Source organism: Oncorhynchus mykiss, chromosome 24 (assembly GCF_057628025.1).
Source record: "Oncorhynchus mykiss isolate SJ-2025 chromosome 24, ASM5762802v1, whole genome shotgun sequence".
Taxonomy (NCBI): domain Eukaryota; kingdom Metazoa; phylum Chordata; class Actinopteri; order Salmoniformes; family Salmonidae; genus Oncorhynchus; species Oncorhynchus mykiss.
In genome coordinates, this window is record NC_143045.1 from 13,075,442 (window position 1) to 13,100,139 (window position 24,698).

General features: G+C 47.3%; 1 protein-coding gene across 2 annotated transcripts in view; it reads right to left on the reverse strand.

Annotated features, from left to right (window-relative positions):
* Positions 1–656: 656 nt before the first annotated feature.
* The window catches only part of LOC110503325 (sortilin-related receptor), a 74,125-nt gene continuing 50,083 nt past the window's right edge, over positions 657–24,698 (reverse strand). The window contains exons 18-48 of one of the 2 annotated variants that reach the window (XM_036961905.2): positions 24,453–24,584; positions 20,471–20,562; positions 19,973–20,219; positions 19,294–19,432; positions 18,882–19,055; positions 17,969–18,082; positions 17,516–17,638; positions 17,176–17,295; positions 16,907–17,032; positions 16,577–16,687; positions 16,210–16,341; positions 15,786–15,917; positions 15,529–15,663; positions 14,258–14,410; positions 13,782–13,952; positions 13,318–13,446; positions 12,796–12,922; positions 11,791–11,960; positions 10,940–11,052; positions 10,534–10,635; positions 10,335–10,401; positions 8,275–8,357; positions 8,093–8,183; positions 7,749–7,939; positions 7,114–7,233; positions 6,708–6,872; positions 5,508–5,682; positions 5,034–5,140; positions 4,705–4,897; positions 4,171–4,383; positions 657–3,496 (exon numbers count right to left, since the gene is read on the reverse strand). In XM_036961905.2, coding sequence (XP_036817800.2) covers positions 3,429–3,496; positions 4,171–4,383; positions 4,705–4,897; positions 5,034–5,140; positions 5,508–5,682; positions 6,708–6,872; positions 7,114–7,233; positions 7,749–7,939; positions 8,093–8,183; positions 8,275–8,357; positions 10,335–10,401; positions 10,534–10,635; positions 10,940–11,052; positions 11,791–11,960; positions 12,796–12,922; positions 13,318–13,446; positions 13,782–13,952; positions 14,258–14,410; positions 15,529–15,663; positions 15,786–15,917; positions 16,210–16,341; positions 16,577–16,687; positions 16,907–17,032; positions 17,176–17,295; positions 17,516–17,638; positions 17,969–18,082; positions 18,882–19,055; positions 19,294–19,432; positions 19,973–20,219; positions 20,471–20,562; positions 24,453–24,584 — 4,215 coding nt within the window. In that variant the 3' untranslated portion in view covers positions 657–3,428. Of the gene's footprint in view, positions 3,497–4,170; positions 4,384–4,704; positions 4,898–5,033; positions 5,141–5,507; positions 5,683–6,707; positions 6,873–7,113; positions 7,234–7,748; positions 7,940–8,092; positions 8,184–8,274; positions 8,358–10,334; positions 10,402–10,533; positions 10,636–10,939; positions 11,053–11,790; positions 11,961–12,795; positions 12,923–13,317; positions 13,447–13,781; positions 13,956–14,257; positions 14,411–15,528; positions 15,664–15,785; positions 15,918–16,209; positions 16,342–16,576; positions 16,688–16,906; positions 17,033–17,175; positions 17,296–17,515; positions 17,639–17,968; positions 18,083–18,881; positions 19,056–19,293; positions 19,433–19,972; positions 20,220–20,470; positions 20,563–24,452; positions 24,585–24,698 lie in introns of both variants that reach the window. The other variant, XM_036961904.2, reaches the window with a different exon arrangement.

A 24,698-nucleotide genomic window follows, 5' to 3' on the forward strand; every position in this document is an offset into this window, starting at 1 on the left:
ACCTAGCCTGACAGTCTCAGAAGCACACCTGCCTCTTTACTTAATCATAGAGCTGTCTGGGGAATTGTGCAGCCTGCATTAAAGCTGGAATGACCTCACTGTTTGTTTCTAGCCCTCTGTCTCTTTCTCAGAAGTTCCCCTGAGAGCATGGACAATGCCCTTCACTCAACAGTCATAAAAGCCTTATGAGCGTCAGTGGAGCTGTGGTCGTTCTGCGTGACTGGAGGAACGAGAGAGAATGAAAAGACCAGGAGATGAGACGCGAGTCAAAAACCACAGTGAGAGTGGCCTGATTAAGGACTGACCCCAGTTCATCTCCAGGACGTCCGTACTCTAGAACCTCTACACACACACACATACTCTACATGCACTCCTTCCTGTTTCACGCTGCCAAATACTGAAGGACTTACTCATAGCATTGTGGTTAACCAAGGCTGAGTTCGTCGTTGCTTTGTTAAGGGTCTTTGAGGAGACTCGATAGGGGATTTGTTTATTTCTATCAAAAGCATTTGGAAGTTGGAAGGACATTGACTAAAGACAGTAAATTAAACAAAAAATAATTAAATCATTTTAGAAAGCAGAGATCTTCAGTGTTGTTTTTGTCTATCCATCCATCCATCCATCCTCTGTGAAAAAAGAGAAAAATGAGGCTTCGGCACATTTCCAGTGAGTTTATTTCAGTAGAAGTGGTTTTTAAAACACTTCACACTGTACCTCAAACATCTCATTTCCTTGAGACCCCCATAAGCAAGCAAGATCAACATATTCAAATATGGCGGTGTCCAATATCATTATATTCTGTGCAAAAACATTTTTAAGCATACTATTTTACAGAAGAAAAAATTAAAAATCTACATTTTGGAAGGGTTGGGGGTTGAAACGGTCACACAATCAAGATGTATATTTTGTACAATTGTCAAAACTTGGGACTACATGAGATAAAATCCATCAGGTGGCTGTAGATATGTGCCTTGTTTAAAACAGCCAAAGCAGGCAGGAGTAGTGACCTGTATAGAACAACAACAAACAACTTCTACTGCTCTCTCTTCAGTACAGATCATTCTCTTTAGCAATTGTGTAAGGGTACTGAGTGTGTGTGTGTGTGTGTGCACTCGTGTCGTCATAAATACAGTACATACATACATACAAACTCAATGTGTTCTAATAAGGCATATGTGGCAAATCAAAGTCCACAGAAAATAAACAGTCCCATCAGTAACTTGACAGCACTATTTAAGGCCTGGAAAACAGAAAAGGGGGAGATAAAATCACAAGTACCTTAAGGAAAGAATGTCAAAACAATGTATTGAAAGCAGCCCTGCAGTGGCCGGGGGCCGGAGAGTGCGATGGGGGAGGGGGGGGCTGCTGTGACGTCACCCCCACAGTGGGATGGGGACGTGGTCCTGGAGTCTGGGGGTGCGATGCCTGCCCTGAACCAGTCTACAGTCAGACACTATCAAAACTCATTATCAGGTCTCTCTTCCAAGAGTATAGGGGTGAACCCTTCAAAGTAGAGTTCTTGGCTATACAAAGTGAGAGGACTGCGAGTGTATCCATTTCACATGAGAGGTGGGAGGGAGAGGGGGGGGGGGAGGACCACATTGCCTCGTAGCCATAAAATCACAGATATAAAATACATTCATGAACAAAACCCCAAAACAGGTCAATGAATAAAAGCATACCTCACATCAATTGAAATGGCTCTTTAGCATAGAGGAAAAAACACGTTTCAGTTCATGACTACACAATAGGTTGAGATGGGGAAGAGTAAAAACAAAAACATTTCTTGGCGCATCAAACTGACATGAAGCGTTTTGCTAAACAGGGAAAGAGAGCCGGACACACAGTCCACTTCACTGTGACCTAAACATCATATTGTTATCCCAGCAAGCAAAAGTGGTTTCAATGACATCGTTATGATGTCTACTATTAAATTATGATCAGGTTGTAGATTAGACGTGTCCTTTTTTTTAAAACAAAAAAAACAAACAGCAACCACAAAATGCAATAATCTGGTTATCTGACCAGATGACAACCAAAATATGACATCTTTCCCCATGACATCTTGCGCTCGTCATGAAAAATATATCTTGCTGTAACAGAGACCAGTTCCTTGTCATCTGGTTTTATATTTTCAACCAGAAAACCAGCTTACAACAACATTACGTCATGCTCCAAATGCTGTCTCTAGGGTTACGATAGTACCTCAGTAAGGGTTCTGGCGAAAGACTCAGATGATGGTACCACGCCAGTGTCAGACCAGACAAAGACCCAGTTCCCTGAGAACATCAGAGACAAAGGTTCCAAACACTACAAACTAACGGCAGCAGATTGGGCGTAATAATATTTGAATAACAAGAATATTTACATTGTGGTGGTCCTGAAAAAAACCCAACTAAAATCAAACTAGTTTTCCTATTGATGCAGCATTGGGGGTAGAGAAACACAACAGAATGATCGAGCTGACTTTTTGGAGTTAATAAATGTGAACAACTCCTCTTGTGTTATTGTTACTGCTGAGTAGACTACAGCAACTGTGCTGGTGGTAGGAGGTACATGGATCTATATGACACTGTATGACACTGTCTGGTGCCATCGATTTCATCTAATCGCTACTCATTGGTTGGTTACGCGGACGCCGAAATGCTGTGTTCAGGGCAACGGACAGTTTCAAATCAAATATCAACAGATTAAAGTGATCTCATTCGAACAGACAGCAACATATTCAGATCGATTTCAGTATGGACACTAAACAACGTACCATGGGCAAATAGTATACTCTTTAAAGTGACATAAATCCTGAATAAATACCATAAAGACTGTTCATTTATGCTGTGTCAAGAGCTTGTTTTCCTCACTCCCTTCAAGAAGCTTTTATTGGTAACTTTTGAACAATATTTTTTTTACATACAGTATATTGATTATATTTTCTTTCCTTAGGTGTGTTTTTTTCTGCATTGGATATTCCAGTTGCTAGGTACTTATTTTGGTTTCAAGCAACAAACTGCTCTTTATGGAGTTAGTTTGTAGTTGGGTCTATTCTCCCAGAGCGACTAACACACGACTCGACTCGCCTGACAGACTCCTAATCCTTCACAGTTAGCATCAGTTCCCGACCAATAGTCCTTTGACCGATATATATATATTATGTATAAAAAAATAAGTTATTGCGCATCCCAAAAAAGTGCATCGTTTTTTTCTTTTAAAAAATATCTCTCGTTGCGTTTCACTTTTTCTTCCTTTGATCCGGAATCGTATTAAGACTGTTTTCTCGGAGGGTGTTGGTTGACGAAAGTGTTGGCGCACCTTCTTTCTTGACCTCTGACCTTTTGTCGTACCACGTGGGCACGGGCGCGTAGGTGACGGGTTGGGACAGGCAGGGCAGAGTGTATAGTAGAGGGATAGAGGATGAGGAGGGGTGGTTCCTGCTACGCAATCACCATGGGAACGTCGTCTGAGAAGCCGCTGATCATGGGGGTGTCTTCGTCATCGTCACCTTTAATGAGGACGGGTAAACAAGAGAACAATGACATGATAGTTGCATTCAGAACGGCTCATGCTAAAATGTGGTTTATGATCCTGGTCATACCCATGAGAAATGAGTGGGGCCAGGAGTTTCTCCGGACAATGGGACCTGACAAGGACAAACTACGGTCTTTAATTGGGGGCCAGAGTTTTCCTGGTCAGGTCACACCATCAGGAGAAACTCCGGGCCCTACAAGTGATTTTCATTCGATTTTTTTACCTTTATTTAACTAGGCAAGTCAGTTAAGAACAAATTCTTATTTTCAATGACAGCCTAGGAACAGTGGATTAACTGCCTGTTCAGGGGCATAATGACAGATTTGTACCTTGTCAGCTCGGGGATTTGAACTTGCAACCTTTCGGTTACTAGTCCAACACTCTAACCACTAGGCTACCCTGCCGCCCCAAAAAACCATGCCAATCAGATGGACGCAGAGCGGGATACCCGATGGGTGTTAGTTCACAAATAAAGACAACGTGGTTCAAGTCCAACACAGTGTAGACTGATAACATTAAGGCTCCTTAGCAGCCATCACACGCAGGCAAAGTCAACGGTAACACCAAGAGTCAACACAAAACAAGGGAGCGACGCAATTACGGACGTATGTGGCTACTTCGATATAGAACTTAACCAAGGAGTCTTACCCAGCTCGTCCCCCGAGGAGAAGATGGCCGAGCCCAGGCGGGAGTTGTAGTGGCTGTTGGAGAAGGCGGTGAAGTTGTTCTGCAGGCGGCGGTGCCTCAGGTACAGGACCACCAGGACCCCACACAGCCCCAGCAGCAGCAGGAACAGCACCGGCACCACCACTACCGCCATGTCCCCTGACTGACCCGAGCTCCGCACCGCATCACTGGGACCTGCAGGGAGGTGGGGGGAGGAGTTACACCTGGTGAGTGACATTCACTGACTGACGTGGTTGACATTGCATATACAGCACATGAAGGAGCCATTATGAGAGATTCTTTATATACTTTTATCTCACAAAGTTGATTGATGAAGTAAGATGAACATGGAAAACAATCATCATATCCATCATATCAGTATCCTACCTCGTATACCTCTGTTGTATGAATGTCACCACACATTGTTACTGAAACCGACGTTGAGGATTTATGGATGTTGGTAGTAAATCTGTCCCGTAACTTCCCATCCTCCCCAGTGTACCCTCCCCGCCTCACCTTGTCCCAGCTGGTCGTAGAGCAGCAGGGCGGGCTCGCCACACAGCTGTCCGTTGAACAGGCAGCGGGCCTGGACGGAGAAGGTGTAGTTGTGGCCCGCCAGCAGGCTGCTGATCCGGAAGAAGGTCTCTGTGGTGTTACCCAGGAGCACGGTGGAGTTGGACAGGCTGTCGTACACGTGCACCTCGTAGCCCTGCGGAGAGACACCGAGCACAGATGTGCAGACAGACACAGACAGACATAGACAGTGATGGTGAATATCAGAGGAACTAAAATACAATGGGGTAGATCTGTCGTCACAGGGAGAGACAGCTGTGTGTGTCCCTCACCCTGCTCTCATTGAAGCTCCTCTCCTTCACGGCCAAACTCTTCCAGAAGAGGAACACATGGTCTTTCTCCGTCAGGATCTTCAGAGCCTCTGGAGCAGGCAGGGGCACTATGTCCACACAGAGTAGAAGGAAAACGTTTTAACAACATCAATTCATACAACTATGTTCATGTAAGAACACTAGGTTTTGAATGTGGTCTCCCCAGAGCTGTTGGTGCTCTAGCTTGAACTCCTTTAATATTCAAGAAACCTTGACTATCCCCCAGCCACTATATAACACACTGTGGGCGCGTTCCAGGTCGTCTATCTATATTGCAGTTGGGCTGCACATGCCAGAAGATCGCTACATTACATTAACATGACCCCTGAGATGTTTTAACTCTTTCCCGGGGGATTGTGGGAAAAAGAAAAAGCTGATCGTCGGCTGCAATAAAGATGACCTGGAACGCGCCCGTCTCAAGGACATAAGCCGTACTTGTGTTGAGCGTGTAGCTGGCCTCCTTGCTCATGTTGCGCAGGCGGACGGAGACGCTGTAGTGTCCGCCGGGCTCCAGGCCCTTGAGGCAGTACTCCACCGTGTTGTTCTGGGTGGTCAGCTTGTAGCTGCTCTCGGTCTTACGCACCACGTCCTTCAGGTGCACCGCGTATGTCTGCACGGGACGGACACATCCAAATCAAACTTTATTGAAGGTGCATTTAACAATCTCAACAGAGTTTACAGTAATATAATACAACACAAGAACAATGAATGACAGGCGTGTTGGCATCCAAAATGGCACCCGACTGACCAGAGCCCTGGTCAAAAGTAGTGAGGGACAACTGTTCATGGTACTACACTGAACAAAAATATAAACACAACATGTGTTGGTTCCATGCTTCATGAGCTGAAATAAAAGGTAGACATTTTCCATACGCTCAAAAAGCTTATTTCAAATTTGTGCACAAATTTGTTTCCATCCCTGTTAGTGTGCATTTCTCCTTTGCCAAGATAATCCATCCACCTGACAGGTGTGGTATATTAAGAAGCTGATTAAACAGCACGATCATTACACAGGTGCACCTTGTGCTGGGGACAATAAAAGGCCACTCTGAAATGTGCACTTTTGTCACACAACACAATGCCACTGATGACACAAGTTGAGGGAGTGTGCAATTGGTATGCTGACGTCAGGAATGTCCAACAGAACTGTTGCCAGTTTCTCTACCATAAGCCGCCTCCAACGTTGTTTTGGAGAATTTGGCAGTACGTCCAACAGGCCTCACATCCGCAGAACACATTTATGGTATCGTGTGGGCGAGCAGTTTGCTGATGTCAACGTTGTGAAAAGAATGCCCCATGGCGGCAGTGGGGTTATGGTATGGGTAGGCATAAGCAAACGGACAACGAACACAACTGCATTTTATCGATGGCAATTTGAATGCACAACAATTCCGTGACCAGATCCTGAGGCCCAATGTGAGGGCCATTTTTTAAGGTATCTGTGACCAACAGATGCATATCTGTACTCCCAGTCATGTTTCAAACAATGTATCCTTACACTGAAAGTGTAACTAGGAGAGACTGCAATCCAGACTTTGGGTCTGTTTTGAAGTTTAAGCTTCAACTTACTTAAAAAAAAAGTTACCCATCACATTAACTGTATCTGAAAGAGCTGACACTTGAGGTTGGCCGTACCAGAGGGGCGCTGGGGGAGTCGTAGGGAGGCTGCCACTTCAACGTAGCCTGGGTTTTCTCAACTCGCACCTTGTGCAGGTTACGAGGAGGAAGCCGCTCGTTGGGAATCATCTTAACCACCGCATACTCCGAGGGAGGGCCCAGGTAGGGAGAGATGGCCCGCACCTGTCACACACACGTGAACAAGCACACACACATTGAGATATTGTTCTTCAGAAACCAAAATGTACACATTGGTTAACTGTGAGCGGATTTTCTGCAGTCGATCATTTTACAGTTCAGTCCAATTGGGACCAAAATGGAATCAGTGGCGACAACGAAAAATCGTGTTGCACGTCTAATAAATTTGTCGGATTCTGTATCTGAGAGAGGAATCAGGGTGAAGAGGAATAGGGGGTGAACTCACGAGGAACAGGTACTGCTCATCACTGTCCACAGTGACGGTCCGGCTACTAGCGCTGGTGTTCACACTGTGAGGGCTGCGGTACAGGTCCAAGAAGGAGGTGGCAAAGAAGATGCCATACACCTGTACAGACAGACAACAACCACGCAGTACATCACTGGCTGCACAGGGAGCCAGAATACTCCAGCAGGGTGCTTCACAGTAGCGGTGGATGAGGAGAGTTCCCCCCTTACTATGGATAGAGCTTTGAGCATCTAGAAAACACATCCAATCAGTTATGACTCATTTATGTAATTCCTTATTATATTTTGTTTGTGGGGACTCGCTTTATTGCTCTTGCGTAATGGAAGCAATGAAACAGTGCAAACCCCGCCCATCGGGCACTCGAGACAGGCTTAATCAAATGCTTTAAGCATTTGAAATGATACTACAGATACTACTTAAACCCAGGGTCATGTTCATTAGGCACCAAATAGAAGAAAACAGACTTGGGTAGGGACTACCCGAACTTGTCCAAGAAGAAGCGCTCATTTTCGTTTTCGGGTCAAAAAAACGTTGTATGATGTTTTCCGTTGCGTGACCAAATGAACATGTCCCATGTCTGTAATACAGTAGCTGTCATGCTGTACCCGTGTTACCTGTGCTGGGGATCCGGTTACAGTCCAGCTGCAGTCCACAGAGCTCTGGTTGAGGGCCCGGGCCTTGAGGAGGGGAGGCTCCGGCTGAGTGCCTGTGGTCTGCTGGCGGGATAGGGCTGTGGGGCTGTCTCCTACACTGGTCTGGGCCCACACAGCCACCTCGTAGATGGTACCCGTGGTCAGGTTGGCAGCTGCAAGTGTACAGGTAGATACAGACAGAGTTGGATTAGGATATTGAAAACACTTAAGTGTGTGTTTGTGATGCATAACACAAAGTTATGTTTGAAAAACACTTGTTTTGTTGTCTGAAAATGTGTGGACACTAGTGGCAGACAGGGGCCTACCTTTCAGTACGCTGCCTCGCACAGTGTAGTTCCTGCTCTCCTTCACGTGAGCATCAAACACCCAGGACAGCACCACCACATACTGCCTCACCTGCACACACCCACGGAACAACGGTAGAATTATAGGGCAAGTTAGAATACATAGACAAGCACTAAGTCACTCAGAGACGCCACCAACTGACCTCATATTGGGAGTTAAAGCTGAAAGACAGGCTCATGGAGTCTTCTGTGATGCTGTCGGTGATAACTGAGGGAGGTGGTAGAGCTGAGAGAGAGGGAGAGACACAATAAGCATCAGCTCCAATACATTAGGCACAGCACACAGTGGTGGCCAGCAGAGGGCGATAAAACACTGTACATCTCCACAACGCAACCAGTGGAGGAAGAGCACTGAAGGATGACAGCTCGAGACCCATATAAGTAATGTGCCATCCTCCGGTGACCCAAACTAAAAGGAAATACAGTGCCTTGCGAAAGTATTCGGCCCCCTTGAACTTTGCGACCTTTTGCCACATTTCAGGCTTCAAACATAAAGATATAAAACTGTGTTTTTTTGTGAAGAATCAACAACAAGTGGGACACAATCATGAAGTGGAACGACATTTCTTGGATATTTCAAACTTTTTTAACAAATCAAAAACTGAAAAATTGGGCGTGCAAAATTATTCAGCCCCCTTAAGTTAATACTTTGTAGCGCCACCTTTTGCTGCGATTACAGCTGTAAGTCGCTTGGGGTATGTCTCTATCAGTTTTGCACATCGAGAGACTGAAATTTTTTCCCATTCCTCCTTGCAAAACAGCTCGAGCTCAGTGAGGTTGGATGGAGAGCATTTGTGAACAGCAGTTTTCAGTTCTTTCCACAGATTCTCGATTGGATTCAGGTCTGGACTTTGACTTGGCCATTCTAACACCTGGATATGTTAATTTTTGAACCATTCCATTGTAGATTTTGCTTTATGTTTTGGATCATTGTCTTGTTGGAAGACAAATCTCCGTCCCAGTCTCAGGTCTTTTGCAGACTCCATCAGGTTTTCTTCCAGAATGATCCTGTATTTGGCTCCATCCATATTCCCATCAATTTTAACCATCTTCCCTGTCCCTGCTGAAGAAAAGCAGGCCCAAACCATGATGCTGCCACCACCATGTTTGACAGTGGGGATGGTGTGTTCATGGTGATGAGCTGTGTTGCTTTTACGCCAAACATAACGTTTTGCATTGTTGCCAAAAAGTTCCATTTTGGTTTCATCTGACCAGAGCACCTTCTTCCACATGTTTGGTGTGTCTCCCAGGTGGCTTGTGGCAAACTTTAAACAACACTTTTTATGGATATCTTAAGAAATGGCTTTCTTCTTGCCACTCTTCCATAAAGGCCAGATTTGTGCAATATACGACTGATTGTTGTCCTATGGACAGAGTCTCCCACCTCAGTTGTAGATCTCTGCAGTTCATCCAGAGTGATCATGGGCCTCTTGGCTGCATCTCTGATCAGTCTTCTCCTTGTATGAGCTGAAAGTTTAGAGGGACGGCCAGGTCTTGGTAGATTTGCAGTGGTCTGATACTCCTTCCATTTCAATATTATCGCTTGCACAGTGCTCCTTGGGATGTTTAAAGCTTGGGAAATCTTTTTGTATCCAAATCCGGCTTTAAACTTCTTCACAACAGTATCTCGGACCTGCCTGGTGTGTTCCTTGTTCTTCATGATGCTCTCTGCACTTTTAACGGACCTCTGAGACTATCACAGTGCAGGTGCATTTATACGGAGACTTGATTACACACAGGTGGATTGTATTTATCATTATTAGTCATTTAGGTCAACATTGGATCATTCAGAGATCCTCACTGAACTTCTGGAGAGAGTTTGCTGCACTGAAAGTAAAGGGGCTGAATAATTTTGCACGCCCAATTTTTCAGTTTTTGATTTGTTAAAAAAGTTTGAAATATCCAATAAATGTCGTTCCACTTCATGATTGTGTCCCACTTGTTGTTGATTCTTCACAAAAAAATACAGTTTTATATCTTTATGTTTGAAGCCTGAAATGTGGCAAAAGGTCGCAAAGTTCAAGGGGGCCGAATACTTTCGCAAGGCACTGTAGCGTGTGATTACAGATACATTCTTCTAACTTGCGACCCACCTCTCACATACTTTAACAAACCCTGGATTAGTGAATTGGTCAAATTTATCAAACTATCACATTGCCAAATTATATATTGTCAGGGCAATGATCATGAGAGATTGTCATACCTTTCTTGGGCATGATGGATTTAACCTCAGTCCAGTTCCCCATACCTCGACCCGTCACTGCTGCCACCTGAAAACACACAGGTTTACAACTCATCAGACAGGCTCACAACTCAACAATTCTAAGAGCTCATGTTACCTTGCTCTAATGCTAAGGACCCAAATGTCATTATGAAGCTGCTCTGAAAGACAGGTCTCTTACTCTAAACTTGTACAGAGTGCTGGGCTGTAGGTTTTTGACCTCCACACTGTTGCCGGTGCTTCGCTGAGAGAACCACTCCACACCTTTTTCACTGTACTCCACCTGTCTCACACACACACACACACACACACACACACACACACACACACACACACACACACGCACACACACAGTCAGAGAAACAAAACAGGAAAGACAGGGTTGAAACTCTTTTCATGTTCAAAGTCTTTCATATTTTTCTGGTGAACATTTACTTTGATATCCAGCACCCGCTCAAAGCCAACGGTTGTGCGTATGTTTCTATCTCTTCTTATAGCCCTACTGCTCAGGACATGACACTAACGGAGAGGCGGTTAATAGGTTTACCAGAGGAAACGACATTGAGTATCTGGGCAGGCTAACTCACAATGTACTCCCGGATCAGGCCGTGGGCTTTGTCCGGAGCGCTCCACGAGGCCTCCACCGTGCCGTCCTCTCCGTGGTCACACGACAGCTGCAGGTTTCTGGGGGGGTCGGGCACTGCAACAAACATTACATAACAGTACTGTCGATCCACCATAATATTCCATTCGAAAACACTGTTAGCGGGCAGGCCACAAACTTCAAAAGTAACATAACAGTGATATAAACACTAAAGAGGTATTTCCAAGACCCTTTCAATGGAGATTCTCCACTGAGCATCAGTCCAGGGGCTTAATCTGGGTCCAGAAAAACCTTCCTGTATTCCTTCTGTTACTCATTTTGCCTGTCAGTTAGCCGCGCACTTTACAAGTAGTGCATTCAACTAGGGTGAGCATTCAACTGCTGTGAATAAACACAGTAAAATGATCGTGTGTCTTGCTCCCTCTCCCTTTCACTCCCCCTCATCGCTCCCCTTCCCCTCTACCCTCTCCATTTTAAGAACAGTGATCAGCAATAGCCAATGAGAGCTCGCCACGAGCAATGTCGTTCAACTCAAAAATGGATTGAGCAGGTATTTCAACTCTGTACGGCAAGTCTGACTAGCCACAGCTAACGTTAACAATCGAATCACATCATTGTTTTCGCGAGACAGCGTGGTGTCGAGATCATCGCGGGCAAGTGAAGAATCTTGTAGTGTGCGACCCCCCCCCCCCCCCGTTGGGGGTCACATCGTTCAGCGAGCGCACCACTACGTCGGAAAGACAAACCCCTACAGGAGAGACGGTGGTTTAACGAGAGGCTCAGCGATCTTAGGATTTGGAAAGTCGTGTAGTCTACACACGAGACAGTACTCACATCCCTCGGGCGTTCTCAGGGTCAACACATCGTTGGTCTTGTGCTGCTTGCTGAGACACTGGGTCAGAACCTTCACCTGGTACGTGGTGTCTGGCTTCAGCACCGACAGGGTGTAGCTGCTCTTGTTGCTGTGTGTGTCCATAGAGGTCCACTGTTGGGTGCCCACCAGCCTAGCACACAGAGACAGACATACATACACAGTCAGACACACACAGTCAGACCCATACAGTCAGACACATACACGCAAACACGACATAAGCGGTTGCTTAGAGGCCCCGGCTGCTAGGGGCCCCCAAGCCCTAAAAACTCAAACTTTTTATTTTTGGGGGTCTCAACTTACTATTGAGAGTAAGAATATTAGAATACACCAGGTGTAATTTGAATTGGTTGTGCGTCATTCGACAGTTTCTCTCATTATGTCACAGACAGTCACTCAATTAGCCATGTCAGCTGACAATTTTCAGATTGGTAGTTAGCTAGCTAGCTAGCTATCTAAACTTGTAGTAATCATGGCTGAATATTGAGCGGGCACGCAGGACATGTGACCAGGGCCCTGACATCCAGGGGGCCCCCCATTTATTTTGTTAGTCATCCTCACGCAGACATCATATTAATATGGCATAACTCATGGGGAAATGTGAATAATACTACAGGAATTTAGCTTTAAAACTACATCTCCAACCCATGGAAAAATGAGTAGAATTGCAATGTGTTATAAAAATGTTATACAATTTTTACAATTACAGAAAACTTGCTTTAAAACTGCAAAATGTTTCTATGCCCCATGGCAAAATGTGTAGAATTGCAGGAAATTAACTAAAAATTATTCTCTACGCTGTCAAGAGAGGAGCCACTAAAAATGTTTGCAGCAAGGTTGGGGGGGGACCAAAACTTGCTTAGGGCCCCCAAAAGGCTAGAGCTGGCCCTGGAGACTCACTCACTCACTCACTCACTCACTCACTCACTCACGACACTAACACAGACAGACAGAACACACAGACTGACCTGAAGTAGATGAGGAAGTAGCAAGAGGTCAGGGGCAGGTTCTTAGGTCTGGACCAGGTGAGGGTGATGGCGCCAGAGAAGTCTGCCGTCCACCGCAGGTTCTGGATCTTGTAGACCAGAGAGTCGGCTACACAGGTCAGAAACCCACCCCCAGTACAAACGTTAGAGAGGAGAGATACTACGCCATCACCCTCACCTGGATGACTGAAGACTCTGCTTATGTACATTGATTGGGGCTGTGACATGAGTTTCTTTGAAAGTAGACTCAGCAATGTGACATTGTAATACACAGCAGGGCCACTTCCTGAATACAGAAATAAACAACAACAATAACATTAGAATTGGCCAGGACTGCCTCTATTAGCTCGGTGTGGGTCTGTTTCAGGCAGTCTTTCTTGGGCAGATTTTAATTCTGTTGTTGTTGACGTCTGTAAAGCAGGAAGTTGCCCGCAACGTGTGATGGTTGTACATTCCCTAGTCTCCATTTTAAGTGCGGAAGAAGCCTGACTACTGAAGACTCACTGGTGCAGTTGTCCTCGTCGCTGTGGTCGGAGCAGTCCATGAAGCCGTCACATTTCTCACCGTCCAGCACGCAGGCCTCCCCGTCAGCGCAGCGCGTGCCGTTCGCACACGTCAGAGGCCCTCGCGTGGCTACCAGACAGAGAGAGCGAGAGAAAGAAGACAGGGGGAGGAAGGGAAAGAGAGAAAAGGAGAAGAGAAGTGTGAGAACCACATCCCCTTTCAAGGTTTACTTGGCACGCAGACTGAGACGTCAACACTCCAGTGTCTTAGTCATTTTTTTTTTGTGGTACTGACTCAAGATGGAACTGTGTTTTGTGCATTTTATGAATGAACACCGTTACTGGGTTGGCTATGTGTATCAGACGCACCTTTTTGGCCAGTTTGAAAGTTTCCACTCAAGTCTGTACTGACTGGCTGGATGAATGGGGAGCATAGGTCCTTCACACTCTGTGTGTAACACTTACGACAGTGGGCTTCGTCCGAACCGTCCAGGCAGTGTTGGTGGCCGTCGCAGCGCTGCCAGTCAGAGATGCAGGTGGGGGGCTTCCGGCAGAGGAACTGGCCCCTGCTGCAGTGGCCAGGGGGCAGGGGAGGGGCTTGGGTGAGCCACGGAGCCTGTGTCGCCGTGCCATTGGCTGCTGCCATGGAAACAGAACATAACCACACGTCTGAAACAGTCTCACAGAAGAGAGCGTCTGAGCGAGCAAAAAAAGCCCTCCTCTGTCTTACCGTACCCTGCCTAATGTTGAGATTCCACCATCAGTATTTTCCAATCGCGGCAGATGAATGAAAGGAGACAAGTAGCTCCAAAGTGTTTTCTGGCCAAGTCACATGGTCAGGAATAACCACCTGGCCCTACCTACATACAGCTATATAACTAGTCCTGAGCTGTGTAGCCAAGGTGACAAGCCCTTTGGTGTAGATGGAGACGGTGGTTCACCTGTGGGACAGCCCAGCTCATCACTGCCATCGGGACAGTCAGCGTAGCCGTCACACACCCAGGAGTTGACTATACAGGCTCCCGAGCCACAGTGGAAGCGGTTAGGGGCGCAGGACGACGGGCCTGGGGCAGGGGTGTGGGGCGTGACTCCTCCTAAGAAAACAGAGAGGAAGAGGTGTAGATACATATAGCACTTCAAATGGTTTGGTAAGAGAGATCTGGCAGGAGTGACAGAGTAAGAGAGAGAGAAAATGAGAGAGAGAGTCAGAGAGAGAGAGTCAGAGAGAAAGAGCGAGAGAGTCAGAGAGAGCAAGAGAGGCAGAGGCAGAGAGAGTCAGAGCGAGAGGCAGCGAGAGGCAGAGCGAGAGAGGCAGCGAGAGAGAGAGCGAGAGAGACAGCGAGAGAGAGAGCGAGAGAGACAGCGAGAGAGACAGCGAGAGAGGCAAAGAGAGCGAGAAAGGCAGAGAGGCAGAGAAGGAGAGTCAGAGCGAGAGAGGCAGCGAAAGGCAGAGCGAGAGAGGCAGCGAGAGAGAGAGCGAGAGAGACAGCGAGAGAGAGAGAGAGAGCGAGAGAGGCAGCGAGAGAGGCAGCGAGAGAGGCAGAGAAAAAGACAGCGAGCGAGACGGACACAAAGCGAGCGAGGCGGACACAGAGCGAGACAGACGGACACAGAGCGAGCAAAACAGACGGACACAGAGCGAGCGAGACAGACGGACACAGAGCGAGGGAGACAGACGGACACAGAGCGAGGGAGACAGACGGACACAGAGCGAGCGAGCGAGACAGACGGACACAGAGCGAGCGAGCGAGACAGACGGACACAGAGCGAGCGAGCGAGACAGACGGACACAGAGCGAGCGAGCGAGACAGACGGACACAGAGCGAGCGAGCGAGACAGACGGACACAGAGCGAGCGAGCGAGACAGACGGACACAGAGCGAGCGAGCGAGACAGACGGACACAGAGCGAGCGAGCGAGACAGACGGACACAGAGCGAGCGAGCGAGACAGACGTACACAGAGCGAGCGAGACAGACGGACACAGAGCGAGCGAGACAGACGGACACAGAGCGAGCGAGACATACGGACACAGAGCGAGCGAGACATATGGACACAGAACGAGGGAGACAGACGGACACAGAGCGAGCGAGACATACGGACACAGAACGAGGGAGACAGACGGACACAGAGCGAGCGAGACATACGGACACAGAACGAGGGAGACAGACGGACACAGAGCGAGCGAGATGGACACAGAGAGAGAGGGTGTACCAGAGCACTGAGCCTCGTCAGACCAGTCTCCACAGTCATTCTCTCCGTCACACTTCCACCAGGAGGGCACACAGCGCCCGTTACGACACTCGTATTGGAAGTCCCGCGTGCAGCCTGGCCCCTCAGTGGGGGAGCCTGAAACATACACACACTCAGGAATAATCTAATTTCTAGATACAAACACTTCCTTTATAAAGCGCTGCAGTGAACACAACTGATGCATGTGACACGCAAACACACACAATGTGTGTACTCACCACAGTTGGCCTCGTCAGAGTAGTCCCCGCAGTCGTTCATGCCGTCACACTTCCACCCCAGGCTCACACACAACCCGTTGGCACACTGGAAGTTGTAGGGGTCACACGTCTTCTCAAACTCCGGGTGAGTGGCTAGAGGGAGAGATGTTTCAATGCCTTTCTAGGACCGGCAGATTCATTTAGTTTTTCCTGACCCGGCCAAAACATGTTCCTGGTTCACGGAGAAAACGGAGTGAAACCAAATAAGGAATGCTTGTTTCTTTTCCGTTGCACGTTTTTAAATGTTTCCCTCTGGATTTTTCCTTTTGAACATGACCCAGGTTCGGTCACATGCACAGGAAAATATATATGTATTTAGTGACTGTAGATATCAGCAACGTTGTAGTGTTTTCTGTGACGGTGGGGTTAGAGGAGAAGGACTCACAGCAGCCGGCGTAGGCCACGTCCTCATCGGATCCGTCCTCGCAGTGTTTGGTGCCGTCACACACCAGAGACTGGAACAGGCACTGGGCTCGGTTCTGACACACAAAATCCATGTAGCGCGTACACAGGGGATCTGCAAGGAGGACACACACACACACACAGAGTACTACTATATTACAATGGGATATACGTCTCAACAAACGTTTCATTTTAACTCTTTTCTACGACAATAACCCTCAAATGTTTCCGTTTTTCAAAAGACCAAAGTGCATCTGGGGTAGCAGGCGAAAAACAACACTGACGATACACATACACAATGTCTGCAGCGTAGAAATAGATTCTAGTTCGACTTTCAGTTGGTCACTCACCACAGTGTTGCTCGTCGGCGCCCCCTGGGCAGTCCTGTACTCCGTTGCAGTGGGCGCTGGCAGGCAGACAGGTGCCGTTGGAACACAGGAAGCCATTACAGCGATCCCCCACTGTCAACAACAACACAGCATGTGTTAGTGCCAAACCCTCCTATCAAAGGCTGGGCATAGAAATCTGGGTAACACTTTGCTTGAACTGTCCTTCATAAATGCTACCGGACACTGTCATAGTATTGTCATAACAATGACATAACATCATGGGTGTTGTGGTCAAGCAGAGAGAGGGCTGTGTCTGTGCGTGTGTGAGTTTGTGTGTGTGTGTCCCCTCACCGCAGTGTGCTTGCTCCTCATCAGAGCTGTCCTGACAGTCGTCATCACCGTCACACACCCAGCGCTTAGGGATACAGTGGCCCGTAAGACACTGGAAACTACTGGCCTCACAGGTGTGGTGACCCACTGAGACCGGGAGGGAGGGAGGGAGGGAGGGAGGGAGGGAGGGAGGGAGGGAGGGAGGGAGGGAGAGTAAGAGAGAGAGAGTAAGAGAGAGACTTGTGCAACGTTCCACAGTGGATTCTTTTTGAACATGTTCCTGATCTCACCTGTACAGTTGGCTTCGTCTGACCAGTCCCTGCAGTCATTGTCTCCATCACATCGCCAGGCCTCGCGGATACACACGCCCCGCGCACACGAGAACTCCCCTGATCCACACTGGTGACTCTCTGGGACACACACACACACACACACACACACACACGGTCAGTAATCAGAGGAAGCATCACATAGGCTATATACGATCTCAAAAGTCATACAGGCTAGAGCACACGTTGTCAGGAAAAAAAAACATGCTTGGAAGTGCATGCACACGCACACACACACACACACACACACACGACTGAATGGATGGATACAAAAAACACACACACACTCTCGTCCTCGTACCACAGTGTTCCTCGTCACTGTTGTCCCCACAGTCGTCCTCGTGGTCACACTTGAAGGCCAGCGGGATGCAGGAGCCGGACGCCACACAGCGATACTGGATGGACGGGTCACAGGAGGTGGTGGCTGGAGGGGGACGGACAGGGGGCAGAGGGACAGACAGAATGACAGGGTGTTGACATTGAGGCCAGAAGGACAGAGAGAGAACAGCAGCAGAGTGTATTGTGACAGTGACAGCAACAAACTCTAGTCCGGCTCTATTGAACATTATCTGTTGGATCCATTTGATTCACTATGTACACAAACAAGAACTCAGCACACAATCATTTTTTACCACAATAATAATAAACAAAATAATCTGAGTGAGTTGTCCATTGTCTAGCTGTGTGTCTGAAATGGTCTGACCCAAAGTAGTGCACTATATGGGAAATAGGGTGCCATTTTGGCTTCACTCACGGCACTCCTGCTCGTCGCTCATGTCGCCGCAGTCGTTGTCGCTGTCGCACTTCCAGATGCTGCTGATACACTTGCCGTTGGCGCAGCGGTACTGGTTGGGCAGGCACGTGTGTTCTGGGGGAGTTTAATTTCATTCCATTTTGGATTGCAAATAAAACGCACATCATCAAGAAGTGTATCTGAATCCTGAAGGACAGCAACTGAAAGTGTCAATGAAAACACTTCTTTCCAAAGTGGTCCTTGCAGAACAACCACCAGTCACACAGCCAGTCAGGAAGAGAGGGGGAGGAGGGCAGTGGTTCTCTACATTCACTGAGGCAGGGATCTTCAATCCCGAATCCTGGCGATGGTCCCACCCGCAGGCTCTGCAGGCTTTTGGTCCAGCCCAGTACTAAAACGCCTGATTACAACTCATCGCTTGGCGATGAGTTGAATTAGGTGGCACAGGTGTTAGTGCTAGGTGGGAACAAAAGCCTGCACCTTTGTGGATCTGTAGTAGTGTGATAGGGTCGCCTGAAGGACTGTCGAGAACCTCAATACTTTATCATGCATTTGTCATTTTACCCCTCTATACATGCACATATATAGCCTCGTTATTGTTATTTTAATTGGGTTACTATTTTTTCTTTAGTTTAGCTACAACATTTTTCTTACCTACTTTTTTCAAACTGCATTGTAGGTTAATCGTATGGCATGAATTAGTTAAGTGCTCATAAAGAACCATTTCACAGTAAGGTCTACTACACCTACAAAATGTGAGATTTGATCAGTAGTATTTTGTGCCCACAGAGGCCATTGTGTGTGTGTGTGTGTGTGTGTGTGTGTGTGTGTGTGTGTGTGTGTGTGTGCGCGCTTGTTTGTCTGTCAGAGAGCCGATGCGCACGTATGTTAGTGTGTGTGTGCCAGGCCTCACCTGTCTTGACGCAGGTGTTGTTGTGGAGCTGGTAGCCGGTGGGACACTGGCACTGGAGCTGTCCGTCGGGTCGGGTGGTGGTGGGCGTGCCGTCGGGGCAGACACAGGTGTGGCGGTGCCCGGGCTGGGGCAGACACAGTAGGCTGCAGGGTTGGTCTGCACAGGCATTATGGCCTGGAAGAGTGGAGACACACACGGGTTTGTCATGAGCAGACAGTTACACTTAGATCCAATCATGCCACTCATCTAACTCTGCTGAAGTAGTGTGGCTGTCCAAACAAAGCTTCCAGTATTGTCCCTTCCAGAGCAGCATTCTGATAATATCTATTTAATGCTGACAATTGAAGTTCTTGGAAGGTGTACTTACAATGGGCATTGATTTTTAAATATGATTTCGCTGCTTGTCTCTCACCTCTAGTCTTGCCTTTGTAGAAGATTTTGAGGTCCATGACCCCGGTTAGTCTACCCACTATGAGTTCATTGTCCTGGGAGCCTGCTTTGGGAGCCTTGAAGATGCCCCTCCTTGACCAGTCATCCCAGTACAGGTCATTCTGAAAACACACACAGGCCAATGAGGATTTGCCCAGTAACTGTGAGATTATGAAAACAAACCTGGATATATTTTACAGTGGGACTGTACTACAGTGTGTGCCAGACTTATCCCCAGTGTTACACACTCAACACTGGGGATATGACATCATCATACCCAGTTTGCCAACGTTTTGCTTCCAGCCATCAATAACATTCTTATTTGCCAAGACTGCCTCTATTGGCTAATTCCAATGTGGACATGCCTCAAGGGAGGGGGCACATTTGGAAAAAGTCAATAGGGACAGTTCTGGGCAGATTTTAAATCTGTTGTTGTTGACATCTGCAAGAAGGAAGTTGACAGGCTGTGTACGACGATGTCCTACTGAGTCTACATCAAAAGACGTTAAGACAAATTAACTAAGCTTGTAAAGGCATTTATAAGTGATATTCTTCAAGAATCAACGGGTTTACATTCATTTAAATAATCAAAAACGGCTATGAATATCACAGTGGGCCTGAATAGTCCAGTCCATAAGCACACATCAACTGTTCTAAAGTACCTTGAAAACAGCAATGGCATAGGGGTGAGGCAGGCCCTCCATGACCACGCTGCGCTGACCGCCGGCGAAGTCGGCCCGCTCGATGCGGTCGCCGTAGGCCTCGGTCCAGTACAGCCAGTTGTCGTCAGCCGTGATGCCGTTGGGCCAACGGACGCCCTCGGACACGATGCGAGACACGTTGGAGCCGTCCATGTAGCCACGGTACACGCCGGCTGCACGGTCGCCCCAATCTGTCCAGAACATCAGGCTGGTAGGAGACGCATCACAGATTAAGGAAGTATATCAGACAGATATTAGCATTGATGTTATTTACGGTAAAGGGGCAATCTGCAGTTCAAACAAAAACAAAGCGATACAGTCCAAGATGTATGTAGCGATCACAGATTGCCCCTTTACCAGTCGGTCACGAGGGAGACATTTTTTGTGTAAAAAAAGCTTTCTAAATGTATTTGATTGAAAAATGTATGGTAGTTATTCAAGGTTATTAGACTGTGTTACCTCTCTCCTGGCATGAGGACCAGAGCTCTGGGATGCTCCAGCACTGAGGAGTTGAGTAGAGTGTGACGTAGGTCCCCATCAGGGTTAGACACCTACACAACAACACATGGAGTGGGTCACCATCAGGGTTAGACACCTACACAACAACACATGGAGTGGGTCACCATCAGGGTTAAACACCTACACAACACATACACAAGGAGTGGGTCACCATCAGGTTTAGACACCTACACAACACAAGGAGTGGGTCACCATCAGGGTTAGACACCTAAACAACACAACACAAGGAGTGGGTCACCATGAGAGTTAGACACCTACACAACACATACACAAGGAGTAGGTCACCATCAGGTTTAGACACCTACACAACCCATACACAAGGAGTGGGTCACCATCAGGGTTAGACACCTACACAACACATACACAAGGAGTGGGTCACCATCTGGTTTAGACACCTACACAACCCATACACAAGGAGTGGGTCACCATCAGGGTTAGACACCTACACAACACAACACATGGAGGGGGTCACCATCAGGGTTAAACACCTACACAACACATACACATGGAGGGGGTCACCATCAGGGTTAAACACATACACAACACAACACATGGAGGGGGTCACCATCAGGGTTAAACACCTACACAACACATACACAAGGAGTGGGTCACCATCAGGGTTAGACACCTACACAACACAACACAACACATGGAGGGGGTCACCATCAGGGTTAAACACCTACACAACACAACACATGGAGGGGGTCACCATCAGGGTTAAACACCTACACAACAACACATGGAGTGGGTCAACATCAGGGTTAAACACCTACACAACACAACACATGGAGTGGGTCAACATCAGGGTTAAACACCTACACAACACAACACATGGAGTGGGTCAACATCAGGGTTAAACACCTACACAACACAACACATGGAGGGGGTCAACATCAGGGTTAAACACCTACACAACACAACACATGGAGGGGGTCACCATCAGGGTTAAACACCTACACAACACAACACATGGAGGGGGTCACCATCAGGGTTAAACACCTACACAACACAACACATGGAGGGGGTCAACATCATCACACACTGTATTGCCTGACACTATTTATCAGGTGAGGAAATAAATCTAAATCAAAAATATTAAATATTTAAGCAATAAGGCCCGAGGGGGTGTGGTATTTGACCAATATATCCAGGCTGTACCCCATCCGGCCGTGATTGGGAGTCCCATAGGGTGGCGCACAATTGGCCCAGCGTCGTCCGGGTTTGGCCATCATTGTAAATAAAAACAATTTCTTAACTGACTTGCCTAGTTAAAAAAAAGGTTAAATAAATAAATACACTGCTCAAAAAAATAAAGGGAACACTAAAATAACATCCTAGATCTGAATGAATGAAATATTCTTATTAAATACTTTTTCTTTACATAGTTGAATGTGTTGACAACAAAATCACACAAAAATTATCAATGGAAATCTAATTTATCAACCCATGGAGGTCTGGATTTGGAGTCACACTCAAAATTAAAGTGGAAAACCACACTACAGGCTGATCCAACTTTGATTTAATGTCCTTAAAACAAGTCAAAATGAGGCTCAGTAGTGTGTGTGGCCTCCACGTGCCTGTATGACCTCCCTACAACGCCTGGGCATGCTCCTGATGAGGTGACGGATGGTCTCCTGAGGGATCTCCTCCCAGACCTGGACTAAAGCATCCGCCAACTCCTGGACAGTCTGTGGTGCAACGTGGCATTGGTGGATGGAGCGAGACATGATGTCCCAGATGTGCTCAATTGGATTCAGGTCTGGGGAACGGACGGGCCAGTCCATAGCATCAATGCCTTCCTCTTGCAGGAACTGCTGACACTCCAGCCACATGAGGTCTAGCATTGTCTGGCATTAGGAGGTACACAGGGCCAACCGCACCAGCATATGGTCTCACAAGGGGTCTGAGGATCTCATCTCGGTACCTAATGGCAGTCAGGCTACCTCTGGTGAGCACATGGAGGGCTGTGCGGCCCCCCAAAGAAATGCCACCCCACACCATGACTGACCCACCGCCAAACCGTCATGCTGGAGGATGTTGCAGGCAGCAGAACGTTCTCCACGGCGTCTCCAGACTCTGTCACGTCTGTCACGTGCTCAGTGTGAACCTGCTTTCATCTGTGAAGAGCACAGGGCGCCAGTGGCGAATTTGCCAATCTTGGTGTTCTCTGGCAAATGCCAAACGTCCTGCACGGTGTTGGGCTGTAAGCACAACCCCCACCTGTGGACGTCGGGCCCTCAATACCACCCTCATGGAGTCTGTTTCTGACCGTTTGAGCAGACACATGCACATTTGTGGCCTGCTGGAGGTCATTTTGCAGGGCTCTGGCAGTGCTCCTCCTGCTCCTCCTTGCACAAAGGCGGACGTAGCGGTCCTGCTGCTGGGTTGTTGCCCTCCTACGGCCTCCTCCACGTCTCCTGATGTACTGGCCTGTCTCCTGGTAGCGCCTCCATGCTCTGGACACTACGCTGACAGACACAGCAAACCTTCTTGCCACAGCTCGCATTGATGTGCCATCCTGGATGAGCTGCACTACCTGAGCCACTTGTGTGGGTTGTAGACTCCGTCTCATGCTACCACTAGAGTGAAAGCACCGCCAGCATTCAAAAGTGACCAAAACATCAGGCAGGAAGCATAGGAACTGAGAAGTGGTCTATGGTCACCACCTGCAGAACCACTCCTTTATTGGGGGTGTCTTGCTAATTGCCTTTAATTTCCACCTGTTGTCTATTCCATTTGCACAACAGCATGTGAAATTTCTTGTCAATCAGTGCTGCTTCCTAAGTGGACAGTTTGATTTCACAGAAGTGTGATTGACTTGGAGTTACATTGTGTTGTTTAAGTGTTCCTTTATTTTTTTGAGCAGTGTATAATAATATACACACACACACCACGGCTGAAGGCTGTTCTTAAGCACAACGCAACACGGAGTGCCTGGACACAGCCCGTAGCCATGGTATATTGGCCATATACCACAAACTCCTGAGGTGCCTTATTGCTGTTATTATAAACTGGTTAACAACATAATGAAATGTTTTGTCATACTCATGGTATTCGGTCTGATACACCACAGTGTTTAGCCAATCAGCATTCAGGGCTCGAACCACCCAGTTTAAATATATATATATATAATCTAAATAAATATATATACATATATATGTATAAACACATTTATAAATAAATAAACTAATAAAAACACACACTGAACAAAAATATAATCGCAACATGTGAAGTGTTGGTCCCATTTTTCATGAGCTGAAATAAAAGATACCAGAAATGTTCCATACGCACAAAAAGCTCATTTCTCTAAAATGTTGTGCGCATTTTTTTATACATCCCTGTTAGTGACACATTTCTCCTTTGCCAACATAATCCATCCACCTGACAGGTATGGCATATCAAGAAGCTGATTAAACAGCATGATCATTACACAGGTGCACCTTGTGCTGGGGACAATAAAAGGCCACTCTAAAATGTGCAGTTTTGTCACACAATGCCACAGATGTCTCAAGAATTTGGCAGCAGAGAATTTGGCAGTACTTCCAACCGGCCTGACAACCGCAGACCACGTGTGACTACGCCAGCCCAGGACCTCCACACCCGGCTTCTTCAGCTGCAGGATCCTCTGAGACCAGCCACCCAGACAGCTGATGATACTGAGGAGTATTTCTGTCTGTAATAAAGCACTTTTGTGGGGAACAACTCCTTCTGATTTGCTGGCCCTGGCTCTCCAGTTGCCCCCCAGCCCTGCCCAGTCATGTGAAATCCATAGATTAGGGCCTAATGAACGTATTCAACTGACTGATTTCCTTATATGAACTGTAAACTTAGTAAAATCACTGAAAATGTGATTGCATGTTGTGTTTATATTTTTGCCCAGTATATATAAAATATTGGACAAATCCCTGTTCCTCATGTTTACCTCAATCCTCTGCGCTCCGGCGTCCACCCAGTAGAGAAGCCTGCTGATGGGGTCAAAGGTGAGGGCCTCCACATTCTGCAGGTCCTTCCTAACGATCACTTCCTGTCCCGTACTGCCATTTAGACAAAGCCTCTGGAGGGGGAGAACAGGGAGGGATGTGGTCACTGAAGTGTGTGTATATGGTTTTCACTAATCACAATTCACTATGTACTTTTGGTCACTGAAGTGTGTGTGGGATAGATTCTG